The following is an 18,441-nucleotide window of genomic DNA, read 5'->3' on the forward strand; positions in this document are numbered from 1 at the left end:
TATAGGTCTAGTGAGAATGAACCCAAAGTAAAAGATGCCCCCACTTAGGAGGATGAAAATGTAAACAGACTGAGGGAAAAATAGGAGAAGAAGGTACAAAACACAGTGATAAAAGCAGAGTTAACTTGGGGCTACACTGAACTTAGTTGCTGGTATTCCAGTTTAAAACAAGCATTTTGGTGAGAAGAGGGTAAGCTGGCTTTGTGGGTAGAGTGCTGTGCTAGGACCTGTGGCTCTGTCCCCCCCTTATCCAGACATCTTGCGTTACACGAAACAACTTTAAACCTTTCCTATAACTTGGACTTCTCTGAGGCTGCTCCTTCTCTACTTCCCAGTCATGTTGTGGTAACAAGTTCACGGCTGTCATCAGGGCAACACACTGCCAAGAGGAAGATGTTCAACAGCTAGTGATGAAGGCCAGGTAAGAGCAGAAAACACAACCACCAAACCAGCTGTGTGGCAATCTCAGAATTTTAATTCAAGTTTCCTTAGGCAGGTACAGATCAACAATGGCTACACGTTAAATACATCATGCTTTGTTCAGTTTGGTCACGAGACCGGTGCTCTCGGAGAGAAGGCTGACATGAAAAAGCCCATAGCTTGGTGAGACACATGCATTGCTGCACTTGTCAGAGTGCTGCAGCCTGGCATGCGCACAGGACTGAACAGGAGTGACAGCAAAACCGTCACTGCATGTAGGGCCTGAAGAGCTGGAAAGAACATAATCAGCATCAATGAAGACCCATCCCTCCCTGGTTTCAAAGACAGCAGGATGTCCAATGTGGAGGACAATGAATGGCAAAGCATTACACATCAAAATGTGCACCTGTAAGCTAGACACTGCATACAGCAATCACAGCAGAGGAAACCTTTCTGGATAACCACACACAGCCAGGGAAATAAAATGCCTCTAGCAGCCATACTTTGAAACAATACTGACAAAATGGGAAAAGGTCATCAGCTTTACCTGAAAAAAGTTGATATACAGGTGAATATTTACCACACACTAAATACTGAGATAAAGCTTCCATTAAGCTCAAGAGCCTGGGTCTGTGAGAAGGAAGGGCAGATCTTTTTGATCTTTTTACTGATATCTGTGTCACGACATTTAACACTGCTCTCCCCTGCCCTGCCCTTCCTCTTTGCCCAGGTCTCTTCACCTTTCAACAAGGTGACTAGTGCAGCTGACTCAGCAAAGCCGTTTTTACCCTGTCGTCTTCTGAAACAAAAGGCACAAAATATCCCCCAGCAAGGGTTTCTCCCAGTATTTCTTTCATTTGTTCCTTCTGTGCTTTCTGTCTTCAGGCTTCCTTAAAAACGTAATTCCTATTTCTGTCACAGCATCACCCTTCAGCCTGTCTTGCAGGAAGGAAACTTCTGCTGCTAAGTGAACCTGGAAAGAATCAGGTCTGATCAGTTAAGCAAAGAAAAGCCCAGATTCCCACCCTCCTCCAGTATAATGAGCTTTTTCTCTCTCTCTTACCACAAGAGGACCCCCTTTCTCAGGTTTCATAGGAAACAGATATCTAGATTGTTTTAAAATAGCTTTCCCAACTAAGCTAATACAAAGGAAGTTTATAGACACTGGAATTTATAGAGCACATTACCCCTCTCCCCAGTGTTTCTGAGACCCTAAATTGCATACTTGATGATTTTGTGATCACAGAATTTCCTAGTCATGTACTAAGACTTATTATATAATACTTTTGTTAATTAGTATTGTATCAGATACTATAATTCTGAGACTGATGTATGTACATAACACCACAGGATTGAGTCTTTTGTCTCTTGAAATATAAGATGTATGCCAAATTTGATATTGACAAAAACATAAAGGAACCCAAAAGTAATCTTCCCAAAGAAGCTCTACAGGTCAGAAATTTTCAAATTATGCCCTTTATTTATTTATTTCTTTGCAAAAACCTTAAATTTAAGAACAAAATTTGGATTGCCATCTGGTACACTTCTGATGCTCTGGTTTTAACATTATAACCATCCACACTTTGTTCTCTCTTTCAGCAGGTACCACAGTAACCTGAGAATATTATTTATCTTGACATATTTGGAAAGAATCAGGGATGACTATTACCGGCTACAGCTGTGCAGGGAAGTGTGAAAGGCTTCAGGAACAGTGGAGGAACCCAACATGCCCCTCTTTCCCTCCACTTTAATTGTTACCTGGCTTCCTGATCCCACCTGGCTTTTGCACCCAAGTCAGCCACTGAACAGACTGAACAGCCAGGTAAGGACAATGTAGAGGTGAGATAATCCATGTGCTTCTCTACCTCAGGATCCAGGACCGGCCTTGCCCTCTTTTGTCTAGATATAGACATTTAACCCGAGAGGTTAAACAATACTGTATTTCCTACTTTTATCTGAACAAGTGATTTTGTTTTCCTATGCTTCTGTGAATTAACAAAGAATGTTAATTCTTACCATTTCCAAGGCACCTCGAATCACGCCACAGAGGAGGTTACAATAGCAAAGTGACGCTCGTTCCACTGGCAGCTCCTCCACAAAGTCCACTAGTGGGTTTTTGTCCAGGATTAAGGAGAATTCATTCCCTGTGGCACTATTGCAGCTCACACTAGGAGTGACCCCAAGGTACATCTTGAAAGCAACCTGCAAAAGAATGAAACTGCTGCTTAAATGTGTTGCGTGCAAACCAGAGGTGAAACTTCAGAAAGAAGCATCCTGTAGACAAATTTTAACCCAGGAAATAAGGGGGGAGAGCCAGACAGGCTAGAAATCAAAGTACATTTGTCTCTTTTGTGATCAGCTTGAGCTAGCAATGCAAATCTAGAGCTATGTGATGCTCCAGGAAAACACAGCACAGAGCTGTTCTTCTTTGAAGTTCCTACATTTACAACCCCACACAAAGTGGTTTTACTGTTATCACTCGTCTGCTTTCAGTCATGTCATACTCCCTTGGGACCATTAGCATCTATATTAGGTCATTCACTACCTCACCAGCAACTTTTATAATCACAGCTCAAGATCTCCCGCAACTCTGATCTCTCCACCTGCAGTCACCTCAAAAAACAAACAGCTCACAAGACTTCCAAGACTGCAAACTTGGTCACACAGAGTGCTGCTTGCTTTCTTTCCACTGCCGGCGAATGCTACTGTGAATGTGCCCCATCTGCCCTGCCAGCGCCATTCTGCAGCAGTGACATCACGGCGTTATCTCGGCAGGGCGTGGGCAGGCGGGAGAGCGCCGGGCTGCGCCTCCTCGGGAGAGCTCTGCCCCGCCGCACACCGCTGCCAACGGAGAGAAACTGTCTCGATTTTCACCTCCTTAGTGACTACCAGACATGGATGCATTCCAAACAATCCTGAAGTTCTTTATGAACCGGAAAACCGCTATAGGTTACAGTTTTATGGCGCTGCTGACAATGGGAGGTGAACGTGTGTTTTCTCTTGTTGCTTTCAGATGCCCTTGCAGCAGTGAAAGCTTCAGGTACGGTTTGGTATTTCTCTTCTCGCCAGCTCTTGTTTTGCTGGTTATTGGATACTTCTTGAACAGCAAGACCTGGAAACTCTTTACAGGCTGCTGGGTGAATCCCAGGAAAATATTCCCCAGAGGAAATATCTGCCATTTCTTTTACGTCTTTGGACAAATTACTTTAAATGCTCTGGTAGCCCCAGTGATGTGGCTTTCCGTGGCTTTGCTCAACGGGACTTTTTACGAATGTGCCATGAGTGGCTTGAAAAATCCTGCCTACTTACAAGCACTTTGCCACAGCAAATCGGAGAACTGCTTTGAAGAGCTACACCTGGTAGCCTGTGACAAAAGCTCGCTGCCCTTTTCAGAGAGTGATGAACTAAAAAGAACACTTCAAGCACAGTCCCAGGTAAGAAAAATGATAAACGAAGAGCATTATGCGGGTTGTACTGCTGCTGAGATTTATCTGTGGAAGATCCTGATGTCAGAAGTTTCCTTAAAACTGTTGGCTTCGTGTAAACAATGTTTTGGCAGCCTTGCAAAATACAGTCAATCCATCTTTTGGTTCAGTTTGAGCTGTTCCATATTTCTTAGGGGTCCTCACTGGTGGTGGGGTCAATAAGACCAGAAAACATAAAGCTTTCTTCCTGAATGGAGATTGCGCTAAGGAGAGAAAAAAAAAAACAAAAAAAAACAACCAAACAAACAAAAAAACCCCCCAACTGTTTAGGAGGCTGAATTAACAGATGTCACCCCATTAAAGGTGTCTGTCCTATTAAAAAATTCATGCCACACTCTCACACTTTAAATCGTTGTGATAACTGCAGGAAATCTTTAAGTCACTAACAGCAGAAAAATACTGGAAAATAAGGTTTCTGAAATAACTTTTGATTGCTTACATAATGCATTTCTATTTGTGTTTCTCATTTTCATGATGCCAAATGTAAGCATGTTTTTGTCCTGCTTGGAGGAAGTGTGAAACAATAAAGCAAGCAGATCATGCAAAGCTGAGATCTTGCTACATTCTACAGTGTTTGTGCAGTACAGTTTTGTTCTCTGCATTGTAATGCAAATAAATTCAGAGTCAAAAAAATCAAAACGGTGGAGAGAATTAAAAAAAAAGCTACAGAAAAGGGAAAGCACTCTGTGGAGCCAGCAGGTTTTTGTCAGGAATTGTATCCATCTGGAACAAAATTTCCTTTCCAGAAGCTGGTTTTATTTTCAAGTCCTCATGTAAATAAGACAAACACTGCACTGCTGACAAAGCAATTTGATAGTTTTAGAAAGCAAAAACAGACCGTGCTTAAGACTTCAAGTTGTATGTATAGGAAATACTGAAAGACCAGGGATTCAATTTTAGCATGAGAATATATGAGTTCATTTTCCAAGGTGCAAGAAAGTGAAACACTACTAAAAAGAGCAATTTCTCAAATACCCATAAAAATTGCTAGTCAGTACAAAGTGATTGGAAAAAATAAAGAAAAGTTCTAGCTATTCTTCCATACCAGTTCCTAAGAATAGTTGTTTGTCAAGCCTCTCTGTTTCACAGACTTCCCTGAAGACATTATCTATATTCCATCAGCTAAACACAAATTTTTACTGGTGGCTATTTTTTTAACATCAGTGCAAGAGTTCACATGGGAAAGGATGCAGCTCTCCATATCATCACCATTAGAGCATGGGAAATCAGTTCCAGTTCATACAAGCCTCTGAGCCCTGGAATATTTGTCCCACACTGGAGCTTTTTCCAGTGTTTGAAAAAAAGTTTAATTTTTTTTTTTTTAACACATTGCAGTGGATTAGTCAAGTAAAACCTTTGGCTAGGCCAGTGGCACAAGGCAGGAAAAATTGTGTCCACACTGCTGCTCTCCTTAGAGGAGAACATCCTACAGTAACCATTTCAAGAACCTTTTTCCATTCTCTCCCCTCGCTGAGGAAGTAATTATGGAAGTAGCTCTTTCTTTCAAAATGTTGCTGACAGAATTTTGTCCAAATCTGAAGCTGCTACAGAAAAAAAAAGTTGAGTAATGCTGGTTAATTATGTAGTTGTTCTGTTGGATGTTTTTTCCTAATAAAAAGAAGTCAGAAAACAAAACATCTAACAGTGGTCACAGTTTAAAAGGTTGGTTGATCTGGGATAAAAGTTACTTGCCCTTTTTGGTTTTGTAGTTCTTCATTATTCAAAATTAGTAATTCTTGTTGGGTAGTTGTATGTAATGCTTTCAGGAGTTAGAAAACACTTCACCCTTTACCAAAGAGACACCAAAAGGAGCAGTATTTAGAAGCCTCTATGCTGACAGACTTACTCTTTCTCTTCAGTCCTGTCTCGGTTTGAAAAAGACAGGTGTCTGCTAAGGAAGGCAGGAGCCTTCCTTGAAATGGAAAATGTAAACCCCCTCCCTCCGAATTATTATAATTTTGAAATTAAGGGGCTCTCAAGCAAAGATGTGGGAATGGGTATAACAGTTCTTTACTAAGAAAATTAAAAATACAAATGTAACAGTACAAAAAAGAAAACAAACCGCTGACAGAGTCAGAATACAATTTGACATCCTGTGGGTCAGGTTGTTGGTAGCAGTCTGATTGTGGCTGCAGTCCTGGAGTGACAGATGTGGTTCTGTTGAAGTTGTGATCCTGTAGAAGGGTGTAGGCTTCCTCTGAAGGCCTGCTGGTGGTGTAGATGGGCCTGGTCTTCCCCTGGGAATCCAGAGGAGAAAATAATTGCTCCCTTGGGGATCCAGTGGGAAAAGGCTGCTCCTCTGGGAATGCAGTGGGAAAAGGCAGACTGTGGTGTTCCAAATCTCAGATTATATCCAGGTAGAGGAATACTTGGCTATTCCCCCTGGGCAGAGCTTCTCACAATGGGATGATGTAATTTTAATCAGTCACGCAGTGAGACTCAATGGCCCATTAACAGAAGATATCTCCCAGAGGGTGGATTGTGGATTGGTTGTGGAAGAGATAAAGAAAAACTGTCCAATTAACAGAAGATAACTGACCCACCTTTAACAGATGGGAATAGAATACACATCCCCATTTCCAATCTAAGGCAAGTCCCCATATGGACTTCCCACTAACATCAAGGCCAGCACCAAATGGAAACAAAGTGTGGTCACTTTGTCAGACATTCGTGATTCAAGTAGCATTTTCACTTGGGTCTTTTTAACCTGAAATTGATTTCTTTTGCTTTCCCAGATTTTAGGCTGGTGTGTGATAGTTACCACAGCTCTCCTGTCCCTGCTAACCACTTGCTGTGCCAGCTGCCAGTCAAAAGTCAGCCACCTCCAGCTGATGTTCTGGAGAGTGTATGAGGGGACGGAGAAGGAGCAACTGGAGCAGATTTTCCAGCTGTATGCCACCAAGCTGAGTGAGCGAAACTTGAAGTGCTTTTTTGAAAACAAGGAACCAGAACCCATTTCCCTGCCAGCTTTCCAGGCATGGGAAGATGCTTCCCAGCTCTACTCTTTCAGCAGCAGCAAACAGCATTATAGCACAATTCACAGGCTAGTTGAAGAAGGCCAGAAAGGAATCAGTGAGGAAAGAGAGACAATGGTGGACTTTGCGGACAGAAGGGAAATACCATAGACCAAGTATATTTTCAGCTTTTTAATATCTTGTTATATGGCATACTTCTAGCTGGTTTCATCTCTATATTTTTTCACAATTTCCCACAATTTTTTCACTCTTTCTTCTTCATCATGTTTCCTCCCAGTTAGATATTTGCTCCAAAAGGATGGAATGAAATTATTTCTCTACACAAGTGAAAAGGCTGCAGTACTCCATGGCACGCAGAGTTCATGTCACTGGCTCAGCATCAAGAGCTGACAGCACAAAGAAAGGAATAATGGCTTCTACAAGAGGGTTTTAACAATATGCTGTGCAAAATGTGCTGTGGTGTGCTTGTCCTATGTAAATCTACAGATTGTCAACAAGTAAAGTCATTTGAAGTGTATGAATATAATAACAAGATACATGTGGCTTTCTGACAGCCCATAGAAAGTAAAGGTTTTCCATCCAGGTCATTTCCAGGCCAGTTGCAGATACAGCCTTGTTTTGAGGCACCAGTGGTCCCTCAAGGCTTCTCTTTGTATGGATATATCTTTCTCTTTGTATGGATATAAAGTTCTAGTTTTGAGTGAGTTTCAGGCACTGGATGCAGCCTGTAGTGCTATGTAATATTGTTGTTTCTGGGCTTGCAGCCAGTGTACAACAGAGGGCCTGGAAGGAAATTCCACTTTTTAAGACAAGAAAATATTTTTCTGGAAGACTTTCATATTTTGAATATCCTAGGAAAACTTTGTGTCTGGAGCAAGAAGAACCAGCAGGTGAGGCAACTGCACAGTCAGTACCTCGGACAAATGCATTTCACACCAGAGCCCTGTGCTTTACCTTACCCACTTGGAATTCATCACATGCCTTTCAGGGTATTCAGAGTATTTGCAAACGCTGTATAAAAGAACAGTTACTTTCCCTGGAGTGGCTGGGCAGGCTTTTGTGCAGCATTTTATTGCCAGTCTCTCCAAGTCTGCAAAGAATCATAGTTTTGCTGTGCTTGAATCATGCTCTTCTCAACAAACCAGGATATCCTGCCCAGCTGTTCTCATACACATTGGGCTTCTTCAGCAGGTAAAAGCATCTATATACAGACCATTACTCTTTATGAAATAAAACACAAGCGCTAATTCAACACTCAGCTCAGAATTTTCTCCTTATGTTTTCAAGAACTTGTGACCTTTGAGACAATGTTTTAAAGTTCTTTCATCCCAGATGACCCACTTAGCAGCACGCTTAAAACATGTTATATGTTTAAATGAGCTTGCTGCAGCTGAAAGCACAGATGCAACACTGCCAAAATGAAAGTCACAACAGCAGATGTCTGACAATGTGCCTGGCACATACACCAACCATTTTCTTCCCAGGATCCTCTCCTGGTATAACATCTACCTACTTCCAGGCTATATGACCCTTCCTAATTGTGAGAACTGCCCCAACATCTTCCATCCAGCCCCATTTCACCTCCTCCTTGCACACAAGGGGAGATAGCACACCCTCTGAGAGGACAGCCCCACTTCCTGGGCCAAACTTCCCTTTCCAAAACTGTCTCTCCACCTCTTCCCTCAGAAAATCAAGGCAAGTAGGGAAGCAATGGGGAGGACAGCAAGTAGGTTAATGAGTTGATCAAAGAAATATGGGAAACAAGTAGGTTGATGTAAAAGATAGGGCCTCCACTGTGATATAATAGCTGGGACACAGAGGCAAAAGCATAGCTGGTAGAGGGAAGGGTAGGAGGACAGAATGATCCCACTTAGAGCTTTTGGTATCCTCTTTTCCCTCAGAAGAAGGCTTAGGGCTCTGCACCTGAGTAGCCCAGGCCATCTGAAACAGCAGCACTTCCCAGCCCTATCTGCTTTATTGTGGAGGGGCAAATCCAAGATGAATTTCCCTCTCCTCCTCCTTGCCTGCTTCATGTTTGCAGGTAGCTCATGATGAGAATGTCTCCACCCCCAAGAGCAGCTGCTGAACACTTTGTGCTGCAATGTGTGCCTGGTAGGAGCCCATCTCTCACTGATCCTCATTCCTAGGGCTGTGTGACTCTTTTATCTTGCCAAAACGCCTGTGACTTAATGCAATTTCCATGTGGATCCTAGAATACTTCTATAAAAACAATCTGAAATAACAATCAGTTTGCCCTTATGTTTTCAAATGGAATGTGGGTTTGGCAAATTTTACTTAGTCCTTCAAGGGGCTATTGCAAAAGCTGTTTCCTATCAACATTGTTCCTGAATCCAGCTGCCATAGCAGCTCAGAAAGAGACAGGCTGTTGTCAACACTGTCCAAAACAAACTGGAGAGAGAAAAAAACACCCAACAAATAAAACCAAACAGCAAGATCAACATTTTCTGCTGGAAAATTTAGAGTTTGCATTAATTCTGATACCCATCAAAATATGAGTATACAAGAAAATAGAAAACTTATGTTTAATCCTCTGTGGTCCGTCCCTCAGTTTAGTCTTTAAATTCTCTTAGCTCTTCTTCCACATCTGCTGCTCCATCAAACTTGAAGCCTTTGTTATAAGAATAAAGACTTTTAAACCATGCTAAGCCCTCATATGCTCTCAATTTAGTTTCAGCTGTACTTTGCATTATGGTATGATGAATCTGTCCAAATTCTATTGTTAAAAATTCCTGTGTAAAAGAGAGCTTGCATGGAAACTATGCAAAAGAAGTAGCTGGTTTGCAATGGAGCACCAAATTGCAAAGTTATTAAGTGAAAATTGTGAAAATGTCTTGTCAGGAACAATAATTTAAATGCATAGATAAGCAAATAAATTAATATAAAAGTTTTTTTTTTTCTTAAAACCAGGCTATAACTGAACAGCAACTACTTTAAAACTACCATTTACAGCTTTTCAGAGGATAAAACAAAAGTCTTTTCAGTCTTTGAGACTCCAAAAGACTAGAAGGTAAAATGAAAGAGGTGGTTTAAAATTTGCATCACATAAATCTGTCTCGTTTTTATCCATGAAATGGAAGAAAAAAGAATATCTGTTTAGACATGTACATAGGCTTGCCAGCAAAATTATGCCCATATAAAGCAAAACCTCACTTTTGAAAATGTTATTTGCAACTCTATGACATTATATATTGCTTAATGAGAAAATAAGATCTATGCAGTCTGAATTAAAAATGTATCTCTGCCCTTTTTCAAAAACTCAGCATTCTATCTCTCTCAAGCAGCAAGAATAAAAATCATTAACATTTTGATGGTGCTCAAACACAGCCTAGAATTACTGAAATATTTAGGAAGCCACTACCTTTTCAGTCCCTCTACATACTACTGGGGACTTCTCACTTCCAAATTTTTTATGCATAAGTCATGACACCAAGTAAGTAAGTACAGACTGTAAAAAAAATGGAAATCATTATTTCAGACAGCATAATAGCAAGATCAATGAAGGACGAGAATTCATCTGCTTAAAAGGGGAAAGGCAGCCAAAATGATATTTCTGCTAGCATACTTTTCATTCTTAGTATTTTTCCAGTCAGTGTTTGGAAAGATGAAGATATATTAAAGGTCTTGGCATCTGTTGCTGACTTCAAACTTCTCTTCTGACCTTTTCTTTACTCTGCACAGTGCAGGACTTCAATGTCCTGTTTACTGTCTACCACAGTAGGCTGTATTATTTAGCACAGCAACCTGCTTATGCATTTCCCTCTCCCTACTGAGATCTAAAAACCAACATTTACTAGCTTCATAAATTCCGCCAGTTTCTGTCAGACCTTCAAACTGGCCCTAAGTCAATATACAGGGACCTTGTGTGGCAGCACCTTCCATGACAAGGGGAAGGACTTTTCCTGTCCTACAGCTCTAGACAGGGTGGTGGCATGGTTGGATTACCCCATCCTTTGTTATTCCCCCCACCCCCACCAATCGCCCAGGGAGCTCTCTTCAAAGAGCTCCAGAGATGTTAATTTCCTGCATTCACAGGGTACTGGGTGTCCACAATAAAGAACATCTCAGCCACTGCTTTTCAGGAACAGATGTGTCCTCAGGCACAGCAGTGTTTAATCCAGCAGCAGAGCCTGTGAACCAGCATCAGCTTGCTGTGGACCAGAGGGTGTGATTGGGCTGCTTCCAACTCTGGCGCACACAAATAGCTCCTAGTGCTAGAGAAGGCAATATAAACATTAGATCGTAAACCATAAGCTGTTTTTTGCAACTCATTTGATCAGATCAATTACATCAAGGTCCTTTGAGGAGAAATTGAATTAAAATTTTGATTTTGCAGGACTATAGAGGAAAATTATCAACCTAAAAGTAATCCTCATTTGTATTCAGATCCAAATTCAGAATCCCATCTTGGACATTTGTTCTTCAGCTGGGCTTTGTCCTTAATATCATTCCTCAATTGGTTTCCATTTTTTACCCGAATTTGCCAGAAAGCCTACTTTTACATGTCCTGTTTCATCTCTTTTTTAATTCAATCCCAACTGTAATCCTGCCAAGTCACAGGACCAACATGAGAAGACAGTGAACACCATGGGAACTCAGTGTAGAAGGGCTCACTTTGGCTCCGTGTCAAAACTTGTTGGCCCTTCTCCAGGCCAGTATAAATTAGCAGTAAAGCCCAGGCTTTGCAATCTGAACCAGTGGTGGAAGTTTTAAGCTCCCAGTCACTGCTTTAGGTGCACCTTTCCTCCAGTATTTATTTCTTAATCTGGGAAGCTGGCTTTGTAGTCCTCTTTTTTTTTTTTTTTTTTTTTTTTTAGCCTTTTGCTTCATCTCTTTCCATTTCCACAGGGAACATCCACAGCCTGATCTTACAGACTTCTTTATTTTCCAAAGAACTGAAGGATAATAGCTATGTTAACAGGAGGTTTGGCTTTAACTACTTGAATTGCTTAACTGTCTTAATTACTTTAATTTTGAACTGGTTTTACTCATCCTTAAACATCCTCTGAAGACTTAATGCAGTTAAGTATTTAAGCACTTTCTCCTGGCTGGGAACACTTCTGCTGAAGAGTTAAGGAGATCATGTAAACAGCTTCATGATTCTGAACTAAAAAGTTTAACAGAGTATTTGTAGCTCCTTACTGGGTCACTTTAGACATGTTTTGTTGGTATGTGTCTCAGACAAATGTGCTTGAAGATTATTTAAAAATTGTTTTGCCAAAGAAATGTGAAAATATTGTCCATATCAGATTTTGTCTCAGAAATGTTTTACTCCTACTACAGAACTCCTTTTTGTTTGCTAAAAATAGTCTTTTAAAGGGACAGTGTGTGTTTTAATGTTTGCTCTAATCTTTCCAAGTGATTTTTTACTTCTCTTAATAAGTCTCTTTGGAAGTGCAAGCTGCAGAGAAATAGTGTCTTTTTCCATTGTTAATTTCTCACTATACTTTGATGATGAATAGCATGTACTTAAGAATGAAGGTTCAACTGTAATAATGCATTGGTAAAGAAGGGAACTATGAGGAATAAGACCCAGAAAACCTGTTATCTGAAAATAAAGTACCAATATCACCTGAAGAAGAATGTAAAAGTGAACAAAAATGTGATTTTGCAGCCTGGTATCATTTTTTTAAATGAGGCAGTGTATTTTAAAACAGTGACTGAAATGCTGCTTATCTCATCAGTTTCATTCATCTGTCTTCACTATTTCCAATGGATCATCTACCCCAGCTCAGCTGCTTACCAGGAGGAACTTTGTTATGTATTCTTATTGAAATTACTCTTTGAAACTCCCTGGAATTCTAACTTGCCAATGGGGGCAAAAGTACATCTTTAGAGACCTGTGTCTTTCTTGTCTGACAGAAGTGTGAACAGCTACTCAATAAAAGGGAAATTTCCATCAAAGTAGGTGAAAGTACTTGCTCTGATTTTATCTTTTTGATTTTATAATTAGATTTGTGGGTAGTCAGGAAAATATTCCTCTCATTTTCCTTTCTTACAGTTCTTCTTTGCTACCACTGAGCTTTTTCATTTTGCACAAAATCCTGCAGCTTATTCTTAATATTACCATTCTAAAGTAAAAAGATATCTAAGAAAATTATGGCGATGATGAGAAGAGTCAAATGGCAGAAGTAAAAATATCAAAGTTTAACATCTGTATGAGACACTTAAGACTTATGCTCCTAGGAAGAGAAAAAAGGAAGGGAATATATGATTCTAAGCTAAGATCACTGAATCTGATGACGCTTTAGAAAATGCAAATCTTATTTACCTGTGCAATGATGTCTGCAGTTTCAGAGTAACTACGGCACTTTTTCACAGCTGAACGAGCCAAAAAGTCATCAATCAGCCTTATGCCAATGCTGTATCCCCTGAGGAGGAAACAAGGAAAGGCAACATTTAAAATAGGGAACTTCTTTCCACCTGCCATCTCCCTAATGCATGTCTCGCGCTTCCTCAGCAAAACAGCTGCATGATCCTAATTGAGGGACTTTCGTGACAACACATTTTGCTGGTCTACATTCTTATTTCTACCATATTTTACAGTACACTGGGGCTGCTGTTCATGTAGTCACTTAAGGAATCATACTTCTTTAAGCATGATAGTCCTGGCAAGGATGATATGAATTGTCTACACAGTTTGTACATTGTCTATATGTATAGACACCAATCCTGGGCACCCCCATTGCAGCATTCAGCTGCCATAGGAAATGCACTCACATCTGATCTCTTTCACTTTCTCCTCTTACCTCTTCACCTCATTTTTCATTCTTCTTTCACAATTACCTGTTTGTCTTTTTTTCTAACATGTTATCTCCCTTCATCTAACTAGCTGACGAAAAAAAGTCAAGAAGTTGTTAGTTAACGCATGTTACCGATAGGTCAGGCTTTATAAAGGCAACGCCTTGCAACATGGCTCCAGACTTTACTTAGGCTAAGTAGAAGGGAAATACGGGAAAGTGACTCAGCTGGAAGAAGGGTAGAGAAACATCAGAGATGAGAACATGAGAAATGTGAGACATGCTGCTTGACTGACGCATGTCCAAAGCATGTCCACATCGTGGTGTATGGTGGCTGGTTGACTTGGGCTTGTTGTGCCTTAAAACTATGAACTGTAAACTGGTAACAGGCTAACTGCTTAAAAAGGCTGGGTTTTTGGCACTAAGGGGCACTCCTTTGTACCTCCCTGGGTTCCCTGTGTCGCTCATTGCCACAACAAACCCAGAGGTTTTGTACACTGCACCTCCATTTTGTATTTAAAATACTACAATTATTTTAAAAAACAAACAAAAAGGGATGGAAGATAATGGAATTTTTATAAACCAAATATTCATTCCTAGCTCTCACACATTAACAAAGGCCAATAACTTCTTAGTGTGCAAAACAGCTGTGACTGCAAACATTTTCTGAAAAACTGAAAGACATCGACACAAACATCATGTAAGAATGGGTACTTAGCTCAGAAATGTTTTTAGGAAATTCCTCATTCCCAGTTATGTGGATATTGGCAGTGTCTGCTTTTTTGTTGGAGGCCCTACGCCCTCAGTGAAGCAGCCTGAACTCAGTGGAGTTTCTTACTGGTTTGTGTACAACATCTTTGGCTAGAAGACAAAGAGTGAGCTGATGATGAGGCAAAAAAAGTGGATTTGGCAGCGTGAAGATTAAAATTGCAGTATGTCATGTGTCTAGAAATCATTAAATATTTATCTATTGCCTAAGTATCAGTATCAATAACATTGGCAAATGTGTCATCATCATTTAGCAAGGTATGCATTAGTAACATACGAGACTACTTAGATACATTTCAACTTTTATGCCCTATATTTGTGAAGTCAAATTAATAATAGACTGGTAGGCAGCTACTTGGCAACTGTACAGTGAAAAACACCCTTCTCACTACAGACTATATATGTACATGGAGAGAGAGGTAAGTACATGGTCCCCACATGTCACAGGTCTGCTGAGATGTGAGGATTCTTTGTAAAGCTAGGCTGTTTCATAATCACAGAAGTAAAGAACACATTGTTTTAATGAAACCTGTCATTATATTATCAACTCTTCCTCAAAACAAAAAGATTTTATAGAAACAACTGCAAAAATGAAAACATAAGGAGGAAAATCTGTCTCCACATCTTCCAAAACTATTCTCTAGTAATTTCTACCATGGCATTATTGAAGCCTGTGCATATTTTAAATGTATGATTTTCACCAGAGCTGAATGAGAGATGAATTTAAAAACTATCTGAGGGATGTTATCCCTTATAAGTTTGTGAATAAATTACTTTTCTTTTTCCCAAACAATGATTTTTTTTTTTTTTTAGTTTACTCTCATGGATAGTTATTAGACTACAACTAGTTTGCAAACTTTCAGGTTAATAGTAAAGTGGTCAGGGTATTCTGTCCTCTGTGATTTTTGTAAAGTCATTTTGCATGTCCACTTTTCCCAGAAATATAAGCCTTACTGTTCTGACCAAGGCCTTACTATATGTTCTTGTTGACCAGATAAAAAGTTGTTTCTTGCTGATTCTCCATTGTATTGTTTTTTTTATGATAGTAATGCCTAGGAATCTCAGTTAGGATGACAGGGTTTGTAAACATTGGATCTTCATTTTCCAAGGAGGTTATCCATGTAAAAATCCACCTTCACTGATGTGCTATCTCACTTATTGCTGTATGGTCTTTTAAGGGTGAGAGGCTCATTTGCCCCTGACCCAGTGAGGGATATAGGATATAAAATTTAGATTATATTAATAATTAGCATAACTAAAAGATCAGCAACGAGCAAGCATAAGCTATGAAAACATTCCTCATGCTTTTCCTCAGAGAATTAAAAAGCTAATTGTTGATCTTAATTCACAAATTAGTGTTGTTTCTGTTGAGAGAATATTGAACCTTTTCCCTGTCTTCTCTGTAACCACAGACAGAATGCTGGAACTTGTGAGATAACAAACAAAAAGTTGAAAGGTAATATATATGTAAACAAGTACCATTATGGCTAAAACTGAACATTTAAAGCAGTACTTACATTCTATCTAAACAGGCATTGACATCTTCATCTTTTTCATAGTCCTTGCACAGCTGGGCTACCAAAGCCCCATATGTGAGTACAAAAAGTTCTCTGCTCTGTCAGAAAAGAAGAAAATCAAAAATGAAGAGAGCTAAAATCCAAATCTTCCATGTTTTTAAGCTGCTGCTCATTAAAAGCAAGTAAAAATATCATTTAAATTAATAAATAAATTTTTGTCCATGGATGCATAATCACTGAAATCCACATTTCAAGCATGACAGAGTCTATATTGATCCTCACTTGAGTTTGTAAGGGATTTTGGTTGTTAGATAAAAATTTAGCTCAAAATAATTAAAAAATACTATAAATCAGTACAAGATTAAAGAATAACAAGATGAAGGGGATGGTGAGGATTGCAGCCCCTTGCCTGAGGAACATGGAGAGCAGCTGAAGATGCCAAAGGTATATCTCTGCACTGGTCCTGCCACAAGCACTAATGAGGGGTCTTCAGGTGTGCAACAATTTGGAGGAGAGTTTCCTTCTCTCCCTGCCCTGTCAGATCACATCCATGCACTGCAGAACTGTCTGTATTTAGCAGGAGTAGCAGCTGTCCTTTAAGTGAGAGATTGGGTTGACTCTTACTAAGCTTCTTGGACAGGAATTAATTAAAGTGCTACAGCCCTGTGGCATGGGGTCAGACCAGAGGTGCTTTTTGTCTCTAGCATGTAGAAAAAAAAATAGTGAATACCACTAAAAACAACAGAACGAATCACACTAGCACAGTAAGAACAGCTAGGTGGAAAGATTTCTTCCTGCTCCCTTTGCATCAGAAGTTTGGAGTTTAATCAGTGTTGCTGTTTTAACAAGTCACTGTTCAAAATCTTAAGCAGAACCATTTTCCAAACTCATTTTAGTGATAACTCCTGTTTAAAATAATATTGTACCCTTGGCCCAATTCTCAGTAACAAGTTTTCAATGGAGTAAATGAATGTCATACAGGTCCTCTATTGTTTTGTTATTATTGTTCAGCAAAAAGTCTCATTTGCAACAAGAAAATTACCTCAGAGAAACTTCAGCATAATATATCAATGTAATCAAATTTATCAGCCACACTTGCAATCCACTGGAATACTTTTTGAGAGTGTAATTATATTATACTCTTCCATTTATTTTTCAGTGGAGACCTCTGTCCTCTTTTCAGAAATTGATACAATATTGTCTTAAAGCCTTCTGGAATTTTTCCACTGCCCAGTTCCTGTCAAAAATCACCATTCACCATAGAGAAAGCCCTAAGGCTCTAAACTCCTGAAGAAAGGTTTGTGTGGAATAGCACCATTCAAGCATAGAACAGAGATCTCCTTCTCTGTGTTTCATTGAATGACCATCTAACCACAGAGGTACATAAACTTACCTGGAATTTATATCTTAGACCATAAGCACTTGAAGCACTTAGACTTCTGCTTCTGAATAGATTGGAGTCTCGGAAACTTTGTGCCCCTCTTTCCCAAGCCTGTACAGAATCCCAGCATTAGGAATAGTAGCCATAAATGCTGCCTGCAGCTCTGCTCTTGTACCACCAACCTTACCCCTATCCTTTCAGTACTTTTAGATTGTTCAGAAATAGGAGTGTATAAAATGCATCAATAAAATAATAGGTTATTCTTACTCCATGCAAAATTTTAATAACACATTACAAAAATGTCTTACTATTTTGTGGTTCTCCTGCTTTCTTCCTGGTGACAGAGACATGCTGCTTGTGTAATTCCTGATATATTTGATTGTCAGTTTATATCTTTCTTCCTCAAGCAGCACAGTTTTATCTCAATCCTCTTTCTCTTCTCTTTTCTCCTCTCTGCTCTTCTGTCTTTTGCATGAGATGTGTTTGCTGCAGTCTGTAATGCTGCTGATGCTCCTTCTATTCTCTGTGTGCACCGAGCCCTTTGGGAGGAATTTGACTGGCAACAGATCTGCCACCGTCCACAACACAAATAATCACTCTGTCCATAGGAACGGTTTGTAATCAAATACACAGCTAGCACACATGGGAAGTCAAACAGGACAGGTCTTACACTTTTAGGGACAGTTGTTGTATTTTGTTGTTTTTATCAGACTGTGTTTGGAGAGCTAACAAAAACTTCCGCTCTAAGGAATAAAAACACAATTGCAAGATGCTGCTGTACAAGGAAAAAAAAAGATTGTTTTTAATCTAAAGAAGCTATAGTAGTCTGCCAACTCTGACTGCTGTAGTCTGGGGAGTTAATATCTGCCTAAGCTGGGGAAGTGTGGCTTTTACTGCTACCACCATGTTTGTGTAAAGCTGCCAGGGCAGATTGAGAGAACTCAGCTTCCCAGAGGAATAAATTCTGTACCTGTACAGCTGCCAGCTTGTGCAAATGGCACTTTCACTAACCATGTTCCTAGGGGGTATTCTATCATTCTTAACCTGTTATAGCCCCTATTTCTTTATATCCTTGCAATGAACATCCAGGCTTATTTCATCTGGTTTTGCCTGTGGTAAATTTGGCCTATGTGGTAG

At 39.9% G+C, this 18,441-nt stretch overlaps 2 protein-coding genes across 2 annotated transcripts; one reads left to right on the plus strand and one right to left on the minus strand.

Moving 5' to 3' along the window:
- Positions 1-455: 455 nt before the first annotated feature.
- On the minus strand, positions 456-17,951 carry TRAPPC3L (trafficking protein particle complex subunit 3L). Its single transcript, XM_068184313.1, has 5 exons — positions 17,613-17,951; positions 15,924-16,021; positions 13,170-13,269; positions 2,437-2,622; positions 456-1,393 (listed from the first exon to the last, which is right to left on the minus strand). Exons 1-5 carry the CDS (start codon positions 17,652-17,654, stop codon positions 1,274-1,276), a joined length of 546 nt encoding a protein of 181 aa, XP_068040414.1. The 5' UTR covers positions 17,655-17,951; the 3' UTR covers positions 456-1,273.
- CALHM5 (calcium homeostasis modulator family member 5) lies at positions 3,260-7,414 on the plus strand. The gene is made up of 2 exons (XM_068184312.1): positions 3,260-3,854; positions 6,641-7,414. The coding sequence occupies exons 1-2, from the start codon at positions 3,315-3,317 to the stop codon at positions 7,028-7,030; spliced, it is 930 nt and encodes a 309-aa protein (XP_068040413.1). The 5' UTR covers positions 3,260-3,314; the 3' UTR covers positions 7,031-7,414.
- Positions 17,952-18,441: the final 490 nt, after the last annotated feature.

Source organism: Anomalospiza imberbis, chromosome 3, assembly GCF_031753505.1.
Source record: "Anomalospiza imberbis isolate Cuckoo-Finch-1a 21T00152 chromosome 3, ASM3175350v1, whole genome shotgun sequence".
Classification (NCBI taxonomy): Eukaryota; Metazoa; Chordata; class Aves; order Passeriformes; family Viduidae; genus Anomalospiza; species Anomalospiza imberbis.

Bases quoted from the DNA above. Each gene is read 5' to 3' on its own strand.
- TRAPPC3L (XM_068184313.1), bottom strand. From the start codon at position 17,654: ATGTCTCTGTCACCAGGAAGAAAGCAGGAGAACCACAAAATA. The intron at 16,022-17,612 runs GTAAGACATTTT...CTTTTCTGACAG, and splicing joins AGCAGGAGAACCACAAAATA to AGCAGAGAACTTTTTGTACT. The intron at 13,270-15,923 runs GTAAGTACTGCT...TTTCCTCCTCAG, and splicing joins AATGCCTGTTTAGATAGAAT to GGGATACAGCATTGGCATAA.
- CALHM5 (XM_068184312.1), top strand. From the start codon at position 3,315: ATGGATGCATTCCAAACAATCCTGAAGTTCTTTATGAACCGGAAAACC. The intron at 3,855-6,640 runs GTAAGAAAAATG...TTGCTTTCCCAG, and splicing joins CACTTCAAGCACAGTCCCAG to ATTTTAGGCTGGTGTGTGAT.